The 16,350-nt window shown below is 54.1% G+C and overlaps 1 protein-coding gene across 1 annotated transcript in view; it reads left to right on the top strand.

Annotated features, from left to right (window-relative positions):
- Positions 1 to 226: 226 nt before the first annotated feature.
- The window catches only part of Prrx2 (paired related homeobox 2), a 39,154-nt gene continuing 23,030 nt past the window's right edge, over positions 227 to 16,350 (top strand). The window contains 2 exon segments of the mRNA XM_085681397.2: positions 227 to 559; positions 561 to 618. Of these exon segments, the coding sequence (XP_085537523.1) occupies positions 374 to 559; positions 561 to 618 (244 nt within the window). The 5' untranslated portion in view covers positions 227 to 373.

The following is a 16,350-nucleotide window of genomic DNA, read 5'->3' as shown; positions in this document are numbered from 1 at the left end:
AACTTTCTTGAAGTGCCCTCCCCCGCCCATGCAACATACAGAGACGGATTCCCCACCCATCACCTCCGGGAACCCTGGTTGGGGGATTTAAAGAGACACCCCCTGCGGGACTCGGCCACCCTAAACTAAGTCTGGGAGTCCGAGGACCTCGTCCTGGCCCCGCCTCCAGCCGGACGGCGCAGGACGCGGGGAGGAGAGCCGGGAAGGGGGAGCGAGGTCCGCCCCGAGAAGGGGCGTGTGGCCCGGGCCGCTGGCTAGCGTGCGGTCCGCCAGTAGGGGAGGGCAGAAAGTTCGCGTCCCCAACCGACGGACTTGAGCGCGGGCGCGGCGAGCAGCGGGAGGCGGCGGCGGCCGGCAGAGGCGCGGCCGGGGCATGGACAGCGCGGCCGCCGCCTTCGCCCTGGACCCGCCGGCGCCCGGCCCGGGGCCCCCGCCCGCACCCGGTGATTGCGCTCAGGCGCGCAAGAACTTCTCGGTGAGCCATCTCCTGGACCTAGAGGAGGTGGCGGCGGCCGGGCGCAGGGCTGCCGGGCCGGTGGCGGGGCCCGAGGCGCGGGAGGGGAGCGACGCGCGAGCCGTCCGGGGGCAGCAGCGGCAGCGAGGCGGCGCCGCAGGACGGTGAGTGTGCGGCGTGGGAACCAGCCGAGGGGCTGCGGACTTGGGCTGCGGGACTGGGAGCTACCGGGATCCCTTCGCTGAGAAACTCGGGCGGTGGGGCTCACCAGCTGAGGGATCCCCGGGCTGCGGAACTCGGGGGAGGGCGGAGGGACTCACTGACTTTGGGATTCAGTCTCTGGGCTCCTAGGCTGAGGAATATTCGGCTTGTAAGACTATGGGGCCCTAGGATACTGGGACCCCACCCCCAGCCCCAGCTGCAAGATCGAAGCTACAGAGACCCGTGGCTTACAGGATCAGTGAACTGCGGGACCCCGATTGTGGAACGGGGGGTGTGGGACACACGGTTTGCGTTACTGTGGCTATGGGCCCCAGCTCCAGGAACCCGCTACCTGCGGGATCCCAGCTTTTGGCTTGTTCACAACGGGAGTTACGGTCCCAGAAGGTACTGCCCAGTGGTGAGCTGCTGTTGTCTCAAAAGCTCCTCCTTCGGAGGAGACCTTCTTTGAATAAGATCCACTTACAGGCGTGTGACTTCATAAAAACTCGCTGCCCTTGCATCCCATACCCACCTACCCTCAGAAGCTGGTGCTGTTGAGGAAACTGAGGCTGTGAAAAGGTCAAGTCACTAAGTCAAACTCGGTTCAGCACCTCTGAGCTAAGACAGGTCTTGTGGTTTGTGGGGTGGGCCTGCCTGCACAACCACACCCTTCGGTTCGGTTCGGGGTGGAGGAATTCTCAGAGGAGGATAGCCAGCTAAGCCTGCTTCCCCTGAAAAGGTTAAAGGTCATCTGGAAGGGGTTTTAAAAACAAACAACCCACCCAAATAGCCCCCCCCACACACAATCACATAGGGTTGTAGCGTCCTCAGCTCTGTTTTTCAAAAAAGATGGAGAAGTTGGTGGGAAATAAAGATGTGGGGCTAGGCTTTGGGGGAGGGGCGACTGGTAATGAAGGATTCCAATGACACAAAAGTCCCAGTCTGGACCGTGTTGGTGAGGAGCAGGGCAGGGGGATGACCAGAATCACCAAAATCACCTAGGTGCTGGGGAAGGGTATCTGAGGCTAACACCTCTGTCCCCTAGCTCTGGGACTTACTGTCCTGCTGGCTGTGCTGAGACACCTGACTGTCTATAGCTCCCCAGTGTGTGAGGAGGTGATGACAGAGGAGTTGGCATCCCCCCCACCTCCCCTCCTAAACACTCACTTCCTGTCTTAGGTTCCCGGTGGGAGGGGGTACTCAGGCAGGCTGGGAGCCTCTGCTTTCAGACAAGAGGGAGTCCTTGGAAGCCAGAGATGACGGTGGCACTCTCTGAAACCAAGCCTGTGAACATGTGTGTCCTGGGACATCCAGGAAACACCGCCTGATAACATCCACTGCAGCCACACCGGGTTGGGCAGCCATGCATGGCGCTCAGCCCCCGGGAGGCCCCTCCTTTGGTGCTGGTGACCACTTCCCACCACTTGCAGGGGCCCGGCCGCTCTCTTCCCTCGGGTGTTGGGTGATGGATGATGAGTGAGCTGACAGTCCTGGGAGTCGGGTTTTAGATCCTTGATGGAAAAGTCGAGGGAACGGGGCCAGTTCCGGCCAGAAGTAGAGTGAGGTGTGATGTGCTCTGTGTTCTCTGGTTTCAGCTCGGTGACTGAGGCTGTGGCATGGGACAAAGGGAAGAATAAAATCAAGGTGATGGGGACGAAGGAGAGAACACCAGCATTCTGGTGTAAGAGGACGGAGGTGCTGGCCCTGGTCGGGGACAGACAGTCCAAGGTCTGATTTCTTTGTCACATAGCCTACCACGGAGATTCTCAATCTGTGGGTTATGACCCTTTCACCAAACCTCTATCTCCAAAAATACTTACATTATGATTCATATCATAGCAAAATTACAGTTATGAAGCAGCAATGGAAATAATTTTATGGTTGGGAGGTCACCACAACATGAGGAACTGTATTAAAGAGTCACAGTGTTAGGAAGGTTGAGAACCACTGGCCTACAAGGTCCCTAAATGGACGCCCTCCCCCATACACACCCCAGAGAATCCATATTGCCAGTGTCAGCTAGGGTATGAGTGCCCAGATAGTGCCATTGGCAGGCTCCAGGAAGCTGGGTGGGTAGTGGGTGTCCCCTGTAGCCTTGGTATCTGGGCGCGGGTGTCCTGAAAACTCGTGAGAACTGCCAAATTTTTCCTGGGGTGCAGTTTCTTGCACACTGGGGTGTCTGAGGACACAGGACATGCTGGGTGTGGGGTCAGGTGGGAGATCCAAGGCTGGGCTCAAGAAATCACTCCTTGTCTTGGAAACCATATCCAGCCTTTGGTCCTGGGACAGCAGTGGTTCAGGGGCACCATGCCAAGTGTCCCTCTGGGTTGGAGTCTACAGACAGAAGGTAGAAGAAGGAGGCTCAGGCGACTTCCTGTTGTCCCCTTGGTTAATTGTCCCTTTCCACAACCATGGTTTGGTTTCACAGTCCCAAAAGACTGTTCCAAAGAGCGGGAAGAAGGGACCTGTCCTTTCCACATCCCTGTTAAGTTCAGCCTGAATGGTTGGAACTGGTGGAAAAAGGGTACCGGTTGGAGGAGGAGCTTAAAGGCCCCGAGTAGACAAGGCCCTGGTTCCATCCCCAGCACAAGAAGGGAGAGAGGAAGGAAGGGGGAATGGAAGCGTGGGAGGAAAACAGACAGACCTTGGGGTGCCAGGACTCACCCCCAGGGCAGCACATGTGGGCAATGGGCTGTACTTCAACTCTCCAATCCTGAGCCTTTGGCACCTCCAGGGCACAAGCTCTCTTGAAAGCCAATCTCCCTGTGGCTTCTGCAGAGTGGGGATGCCCCCAAATAGAAACATACAGGTTATTGGTGGGTGGAGAACTCTTGTTTTCATCCTGCCAGTTAAAAAGCCAAGCCAAACCAGCCAATTGAGCAACGAACTAAAATCCTTTTGTTTTTTGAAAGTCACTGATAGACCCAGCTTATGTCTGCCAATGACGTTCCAAGCCCTTGCTCCCCACAGAACTGGCTGAGTAGGCTGAGGCTTCGCTAGTGACTCAGAACAAACCGGGGTCTCAAGTTCCTCCTGAACCAAATGCTGAGCTATGCCAAGCACGTTAGGAAAATAAACCCTCATTCTCTGCCTTTGCGATGGCATACAACAAAAGAAACCACATTAATAACCTCGAGTTTCTTGAAAGCATTCCCTCCTGCGGACCAGGCGGAAACCAAGCCATGGACACGCTGAGAAAATAAACATGGCCCCAGGAGCTAGGCAGAGAGGCCTGAGTCAGGGCAGGCTGGGCCCTGCTCAGTGCTGGTACCTTTTTGGAGAAGCTTAGGATGCTGGGTTGCCAGGGAGACTAAGTGGATCTCACAAGGATTGTGTGGGTAGATTTTGGGTGATGGGAAACCTGCAATCTGATAAGGTCCTGTGGGAGCTGGGCCCTTGTTAGCTGAGTGGCAGCTGGTAATTGGGGTGAGTCTAGGTTAGGGTGGGGGACCTGTACCTTCCTTGTGCTAAACGGGACCAGAGGGCCAACTGGAAGTCCTGATGAATCACTGGGTTTCAGAGATTGGTAGACTTCCAATCTATCAGTTTTCATTTCATTTTTATCTTGGTTTTCTAAGACTGTCTCCATGTCCCCCAGACTGGCCTCAAACTTGCTAAATAACTGAGACTAGCCTTGAATTCCTTATCTTCCTGCCTCCACCCCGAGTACTGGGGTTGTAGGTACGGTCCATGCCCCATCTTCAGTTCATCTTTGCTGTGCTAATACATGGCTAGTCCGGGATTTACCATGGCCCATTTGTAAGTGCACACTCCATCAATATCCTTGTATTGCAAAGGTCCCTTCTGCCACACCCAGCTCCCCTGTGGTCCAGTCCCCATTTTGCTTTCCCATGAACCCGACCACATGAGGTCACTCTACAGTGCCTGTCCCTTTGTGTCTGGTTATTTCGTTCTGAGTTCACCCATGTGCCATGGGTTCAAACTCTTGTCCTTTTCAGGGCTGAATGGTGTTCCACTGTGTGGCTGGACCATAGCTCACTTGTCCACTTGTCAGTGGACGGTGATTATGGGCCGTGCTTCTGAGAGCATGGGTACACCTGCGAAGGCCTCTGCTTTGAATTCTTTAAGGTATAATTCTCTTAATAATAATAGGAATTATTAGCTTATGTGGTAATTCATGATTAATATATATGTTTGGTTTTTTGAGGCAGGGTCGAACTCACATAGATCCACCTGCCTCTGCCTCCTTAAGTTCTGGGATTAAAGGCATCTGCCAGCACTGCCCGGCCATGGTTAATATTTTAAAAATTTTGTGTGTGTGTGTGTGTGTGTGTGTGTGTGTGTGTGTGCATGCACACAGAAGTCAGAGGATAGCCTTGGGTGTCCACATTCACCTCCCATCTTATTTGACACAGATTTTCATTGGCACTGTGCACACCAGCCTCACTAACTTTCCAGCCTGTAGGCACTCCCCTGTCTCCACTGGATTGTAGACATGTGCTACCACAAGCAGTTTTCCATGAGTTCTTGGGATTTGAACTTAGGTCTTCACACGTGCATAGCAAGCTCTTTATCCATGAGTCATCTCACCCAGCTCTCACCTTTAATTTCCTAAGAAATTGCTATGGCGTTTTCCACAACAGAATTTGACCAGCCTCTTCGTAACTGATTTGGGGGCAGGGTACTGGCAAAAACTGGCTTGTAAGATAGGAGCAGGGCTGGAGGGACAAAGGGCTTCCTCAGAAAGGTGCCTTTGAGAGGCATGCTTGCTGTGAGACTGCTCCACACACCCCCCCTTGCCATTCTTCCATTTCCTGAAGGACTGCATTCAGAAAGTACAGGATCAGGATGCCAACACCTGAGTCCAGCTCCCGGCCTTCACCGTTCTTGCCATGAGTGACTCCAGACAAGTCACCATCTCTTTTGGGTTTCCACTGGAACCACGAGTGGGTGATGCACACGGATAGCTGTGAAAAAGTCCTGTGGTGGTTGTTCTTGGGGACAAGCCCTGAGCTGGGCCTGGTGCCTAGGACCTCAGGCAGGAGAGGAGGTTGTCTGATGGGTGCCCAGAGCGTGGAGAGGGACTTGTAGTGGGCGACTGTCAGGGCAGCTGGGACAGTGATCAGTCCCCTTTGTCTTCAGGGACAGCACCTACTGAGTAGCGCCTCACTAGACTCAGGTGCTCTTCCTCCTCCATCTAGGAACGCCTAGGGGTGATGCTGGAAGCACTGCCTGGTGCCTCAGTCTGACCTGTTCACATCCACCCTCAAGGTCTAGCTAGAACCCTGATGCTCAGTGCAGCAAAATGGGTTTGCAGCTTAATTCATTTGTGGTTGTTGCTGGTGTGTGTGTGTGTGTGTGTGTGTGTGTGTGTGTGTGCGCGCGCGCGTGTGTATGTGTGTGTATTTGATGACTCTTGGGTGGAGCTCAGAGAGTTGGATCTGTCCTGTCACTGCGCGTTCTAGGAACCACTATGGACATCAAACTAGTCTGGACATTGAACTGAGGTTGGCGGGTTCATAAGTGAACACTTTAACCCACTGGGTCATCTTGCCAGCCTGTCATCTGTAGAATGGGAACAAAGGGTGTTCCTTATAGGGGTGAAGCAAGTCCTAAGCAGTTGTGTGACACGTAGTAGGTGCTCACTCAATGCAGAGTTTTCAGGCAGCTCCTTGAGATATTTACAGGGCTTATGGTTCTCATAATTTGAAGGCCCAGAGAGGTGGAACAACCTGCCCAAGGTTGCTCACAGCTGGATCAGATGTCCAGCTGGCACTGGGATTCTAAGTTCAGGCACTTTTTTTTCTCTAACACAGCCCAGTATGTGACTGGGAGAAGCTAGAAATAGGAGCTCTGTGAATGCTGGGGAGACTGGCTACGAGGGGGGCTGAGGGGATGAGGAGGTGGGGGACAAGACTGGAGGTCTGATGAGCAGGGACCCCATGTGCAGGACGGGGTTTCTGAGCACTTGGATAGAAAGGATGAATGTCAGCCAGGGGTGGTGGCAGCGCACGCCCTTAATCCCAGCACTCAGGAGGCAGAGGCAGGAGGATCTCTGTGAGTTTGAGGCCAGTCCGGTTTATAGGGAGAGTTCAAGAACAGTTGAGGCTACACAGAGAAACCCAGTCTCAAGAAAGGAAGGAAGGAAGGAAGGAAGGAAGGAAGGAAGGAAGGAAGGAAGGAAGGCAGGGAAGACCAGGAAGAACTCTGTGGCTTCTTGATGCCTCCATTCCAAAGAAGTGTGGCTGACTCCAGGTGGAGGCAGACTAGAGGGTGGCTTATGGAAGCTGGTGTATTCCTGAAAATGTCGTAAGAAAGGAATCCTAGGGGAATGGGCATGGAACTTAGTGAGTGGCCTGCTTGCTTAGCGCGGAGCTCGCGCTAAATCCCAGGCACCACATAGAACCGAGCGGGGTGCACACTTGTAATCCTAGCATCAAGGAAGTGGATGCCGGAGGATCAGGAGTTCATTCTCAGCTACATAGTGAGTTCAAGGTTAGCCTGGGCTGCATGAAACCCTGCATCCTCAGGGGGGCAGATTCTGTTGGATGCTTGGTTGGGAGACTGAGAGAGAGAGCAAGCAGGCTAGAGCTGAAGGCAGTGTGAGGCACGCGGAGAATGGCTAGGGTCCCACAGGAACCTTAGCCAAGTGCTGTGTGTTGGCTTGACTTCCCTTCAGCCCTGTGACATGGGTCCTTTGATTACCCCCATTTTATAGAGAGAAAAATCGAGGCTCAGAGATCATCTGTGTAACAGCGTTGGTCACACTAGTCCTACATGAGATTCCAACCTGGGTGTGTCTTGTCCCAAAGCCGTTGATTGGTCCCAAATCATCCTTCTCACCTTGGAAGTACTGAGATGCAGGCCCAGGGCCATCTCACATCCCCGGACAGGTGTGGATACACTCGTAGGCCATGAGGTAGTCCGGGGAGGGAAAGAGAACGGAGCACATCCAACCTTGTGACGGGGCATGAGGGAGAGTGACGGCTACCCAGCTTTGGGGGAGTTTAGGGATGAGAAAGTGGGGAGCCCGCTGTCTCTTCCCTTCCCAACACCCATCTCCAGACACAGACCCAAGACAACTGTGGAGGGTTCCAGTGCAGGAGCGTGGCAGGAGGTCTCCCTCCCAGCTCCCCAGTTCCTGTCCATCAACCGTGGTCTAAGGAACTGGCTTAGAGCAGATGGAGCGTTTTCAAGAGAAGACCGACTCCAGCAGCCGTCCTCCCAAAGCGCCGTCTTTCCATCCGGGAATGAGCCTTTCGCTTCCAGTAGAGAGCGTTCCCCAGCTAACAGAAATTTACTAACTGCCTTTCCATTTTTCTCTGTTGTAGCTTAGGGGTGAGAACGTTGTCACCTGCTAGCATTTGGGGACCATGTGGTGAGCTGGCTATCCTGGACTCACAGTGCCAGAGTGACACACAGATCCGCACACGCATGCCCCACCTGGTGTGTGCATGCTCACACACCCGCGGTGAGGCTCCAGCTAGCCCAACTAATCCTACCGGGATTTTTGGACGAGGCTGGCTCCGGTCCCCATAGAGTGGCAGAGCTACCTGGCTGGCTACATGGGCCAAGGGTTAAGTGCTCTTATGAGGTGTTGAGTAGGAGAGAGCTGTGGGGCTTCCTGTTCAGAGAGAGCCTGGTGGTGGGGTGGGCATGCCTCCATAGCCTCTTATGGTGGTCAGGGCCACAGACTGGGCATCATCGGCACCCACTGACCCATCAGAGAGGGCAAGCCTTATCAGACTGAGAGGAATAGCTTCCTGCTGCCACATAAGAGGCCGTAGTTTCCATGGCTTACTGGTCTACCAAGCACAGCACAGAAAACCCTAGGCCGTGACCACTGCTTCTCCAGTCTCCCCAGAGGTCTGAAAACACCGGTGTCCTGCTTGCCTGTAGCTTAGGTTCCTCCCACATCTGTTTGTTCCCTGACTGACTCTCAGGAGGGGGTGGGGTGGCGGCGATGACAGGATGCCATCCACATGGGGCCCTTTATGGGTAATGATATTTTTTATTGCGCCCTAAAAATGAAGCGTGCTCTGGAAGAGATTAGCTTGGGGCTTTCTTTAAGACGGATTCTGCTTGCCTGTGTGTGGGACGGGCAGCCAGGATATCTTTAGTCTTTACTGGTAGAAAAGGGTACGCAGTGGGTAGGGGCTGAGCTGAGGCCTGGGAGGCAGTCCTCAAAGAAGAGCCCCGGTGGAAGACAGCAGAGGAGCGTCAGGCTTGGGGACTGGGTGACCTGGAAGCTTCCACAGTGGGGGGGGGGACACTTCTCCCTCTGACCCCAGAGCAGAACAAACTCCTCTGTAGCTCAGGATGTGGCGGTGAGAGCATGTCATCTCCGTGACATTGTTGCCCAAGAGGAGGTAAGAGGGGCCCTAGACAGGGGCCAGAAAATGAGAGTGTCCACCTGATCCTACCCAGCACTGCCTCTGAGCCTGGACTCTGCATCCTGTGTATGAAATGAGCTAGCTGTACCATCTGTTTCTGGCCATGTTTGATGAGATTCCAGCACTCACCTGGGAAGCTGGTTGAAATGTATTTACAGACTCGGGAATCAGAGTCCCTGGTCCCTGCATGCAAAAGTCCCCTCTCTGCAAGACTTTGTGCTTATTTTAGTTTGATTTAGTTTATAGGACCATGATCTTGTGTAGCCCAGGCTGGACTGGAAGTCCTTCTATAACCAGGGATGATGTTGGGTGCTTGCTCATCCTTCTGCTTCCACCACCCCAGTCCTGGATGAACCCAGGACTTTGTGCATCTAGGCAGAGCACCCACCAATTGAGATACAGCCCCAGCCCCCAGGTGAGTTTGGTACCCTGCTACTGACGGATCTTCCAGACCCAATTGCATCTTATCACTTCCGCTTACTGATTGGGAAACAGCCCTCTTGGTGATGGAGCATTTGCATAGGGTGCCATGGAAACACGAAGTCGAAGGGTCTGGAAGGGTGACTGCACGAGAGAGAGGGTCCCAAGATCTAGCCGGGATAGCTGCTTTCATCTACCCACTGTGTTTGGCATTGCCCAAGCACCTGCCCTGTACCAGCCCAAGGCACCCTGAGAGGTTGGGATAAAGCTTGTGATGGGGCAGAGTCCTGGAAGGATCCCCACCCCCAGAGTCCTGACTGTGCTCCCACCTCCTGCTATGGTGCCCAGGGCCCAGCTGGGCTCAGTTAGAAGCCTCATCACTTCTGGCACTCTGGTGCCCATCATCCTGAGACCCTCTTCTCCGCTACCCTCCTGTCTTGCCCGTCACACCTCCTGTGGCTCTCCTGGCGGGGGTGGGGGGGGTGGGGGAGGGGCTGTCCCTGGGCATGAGTCTCCGCAGTCCCCAGTGGGATAGCCATTTCTTTCCAGATTTTGTTCATCAGTCCCTTGACCCCCTCCTCCCTGTCTGTCCTCCCCACTACTGTTCCCCCATGCCAGCCTCCCTTCTTGCCTTGGGCGCAGCCGTTCACATGCCAGGGATGGCGTTATTAAAAATGACATTTAACCAGGGCTGGAATTACCACTCGGATGGCTGCAAACCTCGGAATCAAAGCAGAGCCGCGGGCGGGTGCGCCTGGCAGGGGCCTTGCAGCCTTCCCGCCGCCAGAGCTCTGCGAAGGCTTCCCACATAAAACCCCCGCAGACCAGCGAGGTCTTGAAAGCCAGCGCACCTCCTTTCATTAGACTAACAAATAACACGTAACAGAAAACATCTGTTCACAGCAGCCCTAATGCTCTCAAGATGGGCTGCCGGTGGCTGGTCTAGCCAGTGGGCACCCAGTATGCAGGATGCAGGTTATGGCATCCCTGCCTGACCTCACCCTACACCCGTGGGACCAAGATCCTGCTCCTTTTCTTTGTATCTTTTGGGCTTAGCCATTCACCCTCCCTTCTCACTGATAAGGATTTGTGATCTGAGGGTCTGCACGCAAGGAGGCGGGGCCACTGGCTGACAGGCACCACAACCCTGACATTTAGGAGCGATATGGGTTCAGAGAACTACAATTACAGACCCCCTCTGAGTCCTGGCCCAGGCCCTGGGCCAGTGGTGTGATGTTGCTGAATTGCTCAGAGGGCTTCCTGCTACCCCCCTACACACACACACACACGTACACACACACACACACACACACACACACACACACACACACACACGTACACACGCACACGGCCAGCCTAGTCTTCAGAGCGAGAGGGAGAATGAATCTCCTGCCCTTATAGAAGCTAGATGCCCTGCAAAAGCTCCCTCCACCACCACCTCTGGTCCCCAGAAGCCAGAGTTGCACACATTGTTGAAAGTTGGGGGCCAGGAGACCATGGACCCTCCAGAATCGTAAGTCGGAGCCACACAGCTCAAATGTGGAGAAGGAAGGCCCGCATCCCACACCAAGGGGAGAAGGACAGGGGAAGCACCTTGCTTCACTTCCATTCGTGACCAAACCACACAAAGAATCTCTGCCATCCCCCGAGAGACAATGATGTGAGACTGTATCCTCTCCCTTGCCACAATCAGCTCTGCCCTCTCATTAAAGAAAGCTAGGTGGGGCCTCGAGAGATGGCACAGAGATTAAGAGCTGTGACTGCTCGGTTAGAAGTTCTGAGTTCCCAGCAACCACATGGTGGCTCACAACCATCTGCAATAGGATCTGGCGCCCTCTTCTGGCCTGCAAGTATACATGCGGAGCATTCATACATATACTATAGATCAAATAAAAAGAAAACTAGGTAGCATTCATCTATTTGGTCATTTATTCATTCTGCACACAGGCACCTTGTTGCTATATGCCAGTGGCCTGGCCATATTTTTCCCCTGAGGGCTTGGAGTCCAGCAGGGGGTAGCGTAGACTCCCTGCCACTCTACCCATGGCTGGTTTGTCCTGGCAGCCTGTGGTGAGGTGTCGCATTGCCACCCGCCCCCACTCAGAGACCCAAAGTGACTTCTTCAGCATCATTTCCTAGGGACCGCAGTGGCCATGTCCATCTGTGCATGCTGCAGATGGCCAGTTTGCTACAACATCCTCTTTTTGATGCTGCCCAGGCCCTGTCAGGGTTGGATTTCTATCTGCCCTCTTTCCACCAAGATTATGCTTTCGAGATATTCACTAGACCTCCCGCCTGGGCCTGGCTGGGGCTGGGGGTGTGCAGGACTGGAGGAAAGGGGTAGTGAGTTTCTTGTGACATCCTGTTTTAATTGGGAGGCCAGTCTCTCCCGCAGAGCTGGTTCCCTGGGCACCACAACCCAGGGAGGAGAGTGTCTTGCCTCTAAGCGGGAAATTACAGAAGACAAGAAGTAAAAACTGCCACTCTGGTTTCATTGGGAAGGGAAAAAGAGAAGGCCCGATCTAATAGCAGTTGAAAGCAGGTTCGTTATTTAAAGAGAACTGTTGCTGGGGCTGCAGATTTGGCAGGGGAAGGTTGAGGGGTCTAGAGGGGTCTCGTTTCTGTATCAAGGCAGGGGAAGTGAGGGCAGGGCCTTGGTAACCGGCCCCTTGTTCCTTGTCTGTCTTGGGTGTCTCACTCATGCCAAACCCATGCCCGGTCTCAGGGTGAAGGAACTGCCTGGTCACCACCAGAGGGGACAGTTGAGGGAGCTGGTTGTGGAGGAGGGGTAGCATCTCAGAAGGGACCTAGCAAAAGAGGGGTCCTGAGGGTGCTGGGGGAGGGAAGAGAGATACAGAGGCTTCAGGTTGGGGGAGGTTCCCGACTGTCTCAGAAGCAGGAACAAGAGGCAGAGATGTCCCAAGAGTGTATCCCTTAAGAGAGGCCATTATTAGAGCCATGCCTGATGATACAGGCTTGTAGTGGAAGCTACTCTAGAGGCTGGGGATTTCGAGTTCAAGGTTTGTGTGGGCCATTTTATGAGGTCCTGTGTCAAAATAAAAATGAAGAAAAAGAGTTGGAGATGTAGCTCCGTGGTAGAGCCCTTCCTATGGTGGAGGTCAAGGCCCTGATTTCTGCCCTCGGTGCTGCGAGAGAGAACAGAGAGAAGATTTGTCTCATTTTCTCTCATCAAAAATTCCCACTTTGGATGTATGTGCATTAGGGATACTTCCCCACATTTGTGGGTGTCTGAAGTGTGGGAACCACCCCCATGATTAACAAAGGTCTAATGTGGAAACAGCTGCTGTGTCACAGTTACCCTGAGCCTTCTGGGAGGGGCTGCTCACAAGCCCAGCCCAGCCCTGGTCCTGCTCTAAGGAGGGCAGTGTGGCTCCCCCACGTCAGGGACCCTCAGAGGTGCCAGGAGACCTTCTGTGTGGGTGGCTGGGGCTGAGCAAGAAGAGGTTTGCAGCTCCTAAGACCTGCCTAGTGGCTTTGCTATGCCTAACTTCCCAGCTCAGGGTTCCCACCCACAGAACACTCCAGAAGTGATAGCATTGTTGAGCTGCAGCCCCTTGCTTGGCTGAGGCTGGGCCTGCTATTGCTCCCATGCAAGCAGGCATGGTGCTTTATTCTCGTGGCATCCATGTAACCGTAGCTAATTTCATGACAAATGGCATCCCTAAAATACAGCACAACTATTTTTATAATGTGGTGTTTGAGGTTAAAAATTCAAATTAGAGATTAATTGCTGTTTCCAGATCTGTGGATAAGATGGCTTTGGTTCGACGTGTGTCCTCAGAGCTGCACGAGGCCTTGTATCCCATCTAGAATATGCATGCACATATGTCCATACACATGCCCCACTGGTCAGGCCTTGGGATCGGCACCGCTGGTCAATGCAGTATTTGCATTCATTGCAGTTCAACCACCCCTCCCACCTCCTTCTTTACCCAGGACTCAAGGGTCCAAGTAATGACCAGAGCAGGCTCCCCTCTCCAGAGACAAGCAGCTCCAAAGTTTGAGGAGCAGATGACAGAGGGAATGCACAGAGTAGGGGCATCAGAGAAGGAAGAGAAAGGGTCAGGTGAACCTCCTTTGCCCACTCTTGGCTTCCCCTGCCGCCTCTTTCCCGCAACCTCCAAATCAGAACCAGATGTCAAAGTGAGGTCTGAGGCAGGATGGATGGGCGAGGTGGGAACTCTGCCAGGCAGGGAGGCATGCCAGACCAGCTCTGTTCCCAAGAGGGTAGGTGTGGGAAGGGTGTCCCTCAACACACACGGATCAGTTCAGAGCCACACACACACACACACACACACACACACACACTTCTGGTCTCTGGAGAGCTCATTCGTAGCTCTCGGCTTGGAGGCCACCCTGGAGACCTGAAGTGACCCTCCCTCCACCGTCCCAATTTCTGAAGATGGGTGTGATGTGGCTCTTGGGGGTGGAGTCAGAGAGCAGTATTTCCCCGAGGGGCTGTCGGCCCAGGGCTTTGTCTGTATGTCTAAGTCCCCAGAAGAGGAGGTCCAGGGAGGCCGGAAACCCGGCTGGTACTGTTTGGCTCCTTGGAGCCAGAGGCTTCCCTCTCTGAGCCTCAGGGGGAAGGTGAGGTGGTGGTTACACCTGCCACAGAGATGAGGGTTGTGATAAAGGAGACTCGTGCCCCGTAGCTTGTTGCTTCCATACCTGCCATCATTCTTATTTCCATGACTGTTATTGGCAGCGCCTGCCCTGCGTTGGAAAGAGAGAATTCTTTGTGCACACAGACACGCCCTTGGCAGCTGCTGGTCTCAAGGGACCCTCATCTTCTCAGCATAGGGCTGAGGGAGTGTCCCAACCCAAACCAACTCCATATTAAGGCAAAAACTGTCCCTCTGCCTCCAACCCACCCTGGGGCGGGGCAGGGGGAGTAGGGTCTGTTTAGCTGGTCTTTGGCTGGCAGATTGGGGGCCAAGATGACGTGGGAGGTGCAGCTCTGTGTCCACCCTTGCAGGAGAGCTTTGCCTGTTCCAGGGGACAGCTACAGGGTCACCAGTTCTGCCCTTAGCCTTTGGCACAGCAGATAGACACAAAAGCCTGGGAGAGAGAGGGGGGCTCCATCTTAGGGTTCCCTCCTCAGGTTGTGAGCCCTACCTCCCCTCCAGTAGCTCCTATGACATGGCCTGCAGAGCCACTGTGAGATCTCCGGGTGATGTCTCGGTCAGCATGGAGTCTCAGCTGCACCCTGCTTTGTGACAGTAGTTAATGATCTCCGTCTCAGGGGCCCCTGCTACCAGGACAGGCTACAAAGATATATGCCCTGCAGCTACCAGAAGGACCCACCAACTGGCATATGGCAAAAACAGGCCTGGGCAGCCAGGAGAAAGCATCCCCAAAGTGGGTCCATCTGGTGTGGTTCTGCACAGACTTAGGGTACAGAGGTTGTTCCAGGGGTGGAGGCACACCGTCCTCATGTCGTCAGGGTAGGAACAAGGGCCTTAGCATGTTGTAGCTCAGGCAGGATCAGGGTGTCATCTGCAACTACTCGGAATCTGTCTCAAGGACCGAGATAGTGTGTTAGTAGGCAGAGCGCTTGTGGAGTATGCAGGAGGCCCTGGACTCCGCCCTAGCGCTGCATAAACCAAATGTGGTAGCCGTAAAACCAGCACTCAGGAGGTGGAGGCAGGAGAACCAGAAGTTCAAGGCTGCACGCAGATCTGTATGACCTGCCTCTGTAGGAAAGGGCAGAGACACAGACAGAAAGGCCCAGCTATGCCTGACACTACTGGCCCACATTACCCAGTTACATGTTCTGGTTTTGCCTAAGCTAGTCTACACAGGTCCTCCCCAGCTCTTTCTCACCCTGACTGCAAACTTGTTACACAGCTGATGCATGGCTCAGGGAAGGGAGGAAACTGATACCCAACTGTCAATGCTAGGGGACTCATGGCTCACTTTGGGGCTGTGCTAGGTCAACCTTAGGAGCCTGTGGCAGCTGGGCACTCTATTCTCACAGTGCCATACCGGGGCCTGCAGTACAGAGGTCCCTGCTCAGAACCTGAGTGGCAGCCAGCAGTGCCCCGCGCTTCCGTCTCGCCTGCAAGAACCACGCGGGACACAGGATCCTTCTGCAGAAAAGCTTTATGTCTCTTGGGAGCTAGAGCATAAGCCACATGGCGGAGACCCAGATATGATGGAACCCATCCCTTATATAGGAAACAGACCCTGCTTCGGACGTGTCACTCTTGGATTGGTCCGCTGCTCCCAGTCCCAGGTGATACCTTGGGAGTAGTGGAAAGTTACAACACGTGTGAGCTTTCTAGCTCACCTGGCGGTGCAGCGCCATCTATGGTGGAGAGTGTGGTTGCGGCCTTCTACACAGCAGCCCCTTCTGTCTGGAAAGATTCCAGCATCAATTGTTGGAGAAGGGAGGCTGGGCTTTCTTGCTTAAAGAGGAGCTGGGCACATGCTAGTGAAATCAGAGGGCTCAGTTTAGGGGTCCAGGCCCTTAAAAGGCAAATTATGCAAATAAGCTCCACCTCTCATAGGTTTTGATTGGGGACAGTCCTTCCTCCTCCCCTCTCCTGCCTTTTCCTCTAAGGGCTGAAGGTTTGCTGGAAGGGTTGGTGGAGACCAAGGCTATAGATAGTCTAACCTGCACATCCTACCCTTGTAGGTGGGTGAAGGGCACAGACAGCCTCGTGCAGGGCATTAGACATAATAGAGGCTTCCATAGGCTCAAGTTCTGTTCATGATGTCAGCTTGGAGTCTGCAGTGGTGGGAGGGCTGAGGCTTCAGAAATGTAGCAATCCTTCTAATTTAGTGTCCCTGCTTCTGGGAGCCAGGCAAGAGATTGTGACGTTTTGTATTTGTGGTAGTTTGAAAGAAAATGGTCCTCAAAGGAAGTGGCACTATTGGAAGGTGTGGCCTTGTTGCAGG

Source organism: Myodes glareolus, chromosome 21 (assembly GCF_982192425.1).
Source record: "Myodes glareolus chromosome 21, mMyoGla1.1, whole genome shotgun sequence".
Taxonomy (NCBI): Eukaryota; Metazoa; Chordata; class Mammalia; order Rodentia; family Cricetidae; genus Myodes; species Myodes glareolus.
The sequence above is the reverse complement of the archived record's forward strand: the minus strand, read 5'-3'. Positions and strand labels throughout refer to the sequence as shown.